This window comes from Notothenia rossii, assembly GCF_949606895.1.
Source record: "Notothenia rossii genome assembly, chromosome: 12".
NCBI lineage: Eukaryota > Metazoa > Chordata > Actinopteri > Perciformes > Nototheniidae > Notothenia > Notothenia rossii.
In genome coordinates, this window is record NC_136911.1 from 15,836,333 (window position 1) to 15,839,306 (window position 2,974).

A 2,974-nucleotide genomic window follows, 5' to 3' on the forward strand; every position below is an offset into this window, starting at 1 on the left:
TTCTTGAAGGCTTCTGGGGTGATTTTTAAATCCTCTCCCTCCACTTTGGCCCATACTTTCTCAAAGAGTCTCTCTGCGACGGCCTTTGGTTCTCCAAGTGGGCTGTTCTCCTTTGATTTGTTGTAAATTCGTGAAACCAGCTTCTTCACAAGTACCAGGACAGACATTTTGATTCTCTCTGCCTCTGGAGTTGTCTCCTTCACTGATTCTGCACTTGAGTCCGCAGCCACAGTGTGTCTGTTGGTGTCAGTAGCCCAGGTGCATTCAACGCCTGCTCCACCCTGTTGCTGTGGCTGCCAGCCTGGTGGGTCATCCACCACCCGAACAGTCCAAAGAAGTACCACAGTTTCGATTTGATTTCTTGAAGCATGGCTTCACGTGGCGGGGCAACGAATATTCGTGTTACTCCTGGGGCAAACTCTGGTGTTATCATCCCTTTTGTGGTGTTATTGAAGAGGAGATCACTAAGCAGTTTTGTGAACATCAGGCTTTTTCCCTCTAAAAGGTTTTGTAGTTCTAAATACATCTCAACCTCATTGTTTTGTTCCTCGCACTCGTTGCTCAGCAGCTCCTCAACCTCCTCAGCGAAGGACCTCATCGATTCCTCTGTATCAACGTGGGATTCGGGGCAGAATCGTTCCTTCATCTCTGCCGCCATCCGATAAATGGAGAGTTTGGCAAACTGTTTGGCAAAATGTGTTTGATCTTCGTGCCGACTCCTATCAAGCAAAGTTCAGGCATATCTCCGGGCTCTGAAATGGGACTTTCAGAATCTCTAACATCCAGGCTATTAACCTCTTCAATGATGGACCTTACTATGTCTCCTGAAATACTTTTGATCCACTCGGAGGTGTCAGATTTAAGAACCTCAATCTCTGTCTCTTTCATATTATCCAGAAGAGGTTCTTCTATTCCGCTGAACTCTTTTATAATTATTCCCTGGACTGCTTCGGTTTCAATCACAAAACTTCCTTCCGACCCTCTTGGGAGGCCTGATGCTTTGGACAGAACAGATCTGCTGCTTAAAGCTTTGGACTGAACAGATCCGGTGCCTGAAGCTTTGGAATGAACAGATCCAGCACCATGTGAGGTTTGGATTGAGCCTGTGTCTGTGGTCTCAGGCTGCCTGCTCTTGTTGCTGGTAACTTCCTCCTCTAAACTGTCATCAGTCATCTCAATCAAGGCCACCTGGCTTTCTTTTCTTTCTGGCAATCGGAAAATGCCTCTCATTTTAGCCAGGAAGGCTTTTAGCATATCGCAGGCATGACTGACCATAACACCAAGTCTGTTGGGGGGAGTGACACGCCTATATACTTCTTCCGAATTGTCCGCACTGGCATTGAGTACAGAGTTGACGCTTTCCATAACCTCCTGGACTATCATTTCGGTCAAGCTTTTTGCGCTGTCGCAGTCGTCAGGGACTTTCACATCCAGGACATCAGCAACAGTCTGAGGGAGTATGTTGCCTAGACAGGACCGAACACACTCCTCAGAAATGCCCGTTTTTGTGACCTTATGAATAGCTAGCAAGGCTTCCATCACCAAATTCACACACTGCAAAACCAGCTCTGCCACTATCATTTTTACGGCATCGTCCGGTAATCCTTGATCCAGCAAATCCCATTGCTCCACACTCACCCGTTTGCAAAAGTTAACAAACAATGGACGAATGTCTTCCACTGAGATGTTTGACATCCTCACTGACATAGAACTTCCTGCTCTAGACATGGTAATTAATTAATAATGTTAATAACTAACAAATTATTAATATTATTAATTAATTCTATAATGCTGGATTATCTGTGGATGCTGTCTGTAAAATTGTCTGCTGGGTAGATTACGTGCTGGCCCTCTCAGTGAATTGAGAAGAAGTGATCTGCAGAGGAAGCAGGGTCTATTTGCAAACTCTGTAGTGACGTAATTCACACGTCACTGACAGAGATCATAGCCAAATGACGTCAACAGAGCCAAAGACCGTTCGCTAGGCTCCGCCCCCAAACGAGGCCTACCTGTTGGTTGCTCGGCAACGGCAGAACCATCTTATTTTTTGCAGAAATCAAACAATCTTAGTTTTGAGAAGAATTATCTATATTCTATTCAATAGAATAGATAATAATTAAATATAACAATTACATCAATAGATAGATGGATATTTATTTATTATTTTGAGTATTTTCATTTTATTTTCTGTTTTTGTGAGGCATTAAAGGCTTCTGGTGCACCCAATTGACTAAATCATTAACTGTTTATTTCGAAGCAATGACAATTTAAGTAAGCATGGAAATGTAAAGTGCTGGGGCTGAAGTGTTTATTTTGTCTTTTGTTATTTTCAAAGCTTAAAATGAATTCAACAACTGTTTAAAAACACAAAGGTGAGGGAATGAGTTGTGTGATACGGCCTCTGTTTTCCTCCAGCTTTTTAATTTCAGGCAGATATTGAGATAAAACAACAATAAAGAAGCAAAAAATACTTCAATAAATAATTTCTTGAGTAATAAGGAGGTCTTTTTAGCTGTTTTGCATGTCTTAAACTGATCTGTCATGTTTTTTGAAAACACACATAAAGTATTGCTAATTACCAACATAACTCATAATATTATATTTAAAGTTAAACTATGCATTAAATTATCTCTGTTGTCAAAATATCCTCAATCATGCAGAATTTTCAGCCAGAAAAGTATAACAAATTAAATGAAAGTTCAAAAATGGTGTTTACTTGTGGCATTATTGTCTAAAAGACTCCAAATGTATTTATAATATATGCTTTAAAGAGAAAATGTTCTTTAAAGTGATCTGTTACCTGCAGACCTCAAGATGGCAGCAGAGCTCTTAAAAAGATTAAAATATGATGAAATATGATCTCTTTCATTGTTTAGACACAATATAAAAACATAAGTTAAGCCTTTGGCCTCAACAGAGCTTGTTTTAAAACTCAGTTTTAGTTTAAAGAGGGAGATAATGTCTGTTCCTCTTC

The 2,974-nt window shown here is 40.6% G+C and overlaps 1 protein-coding gene across 1 annotated transcript; it reads right to left on the bottom strand.

Annotated features, from left to right (window-relative positions):
* Positions 1-469: 469 nt before the first annotated feature.
* LOC307025953 (uncharacterized protein) lies at positions 470-2,523 on the bottom strand. The gene is made up of 2 exons (XM_079660970.1): positions 1,083-2,523; positions 470-1,052 (listed from the first exon to the last, which is right to left on the bottom strand). Exons 1-2 carry the CDS (start codon positions 1,726-1,728, stop codon positions 643-645), a joined length of 1,056 nt encoding a protein of 351 aa, XP_079517096.1. The 5' UTR covers positions 1,729-2,523; the 3' UTR covers positions 470-642.
* Positions 2,524-2,974: the final 451 nt, after the last annotated feature.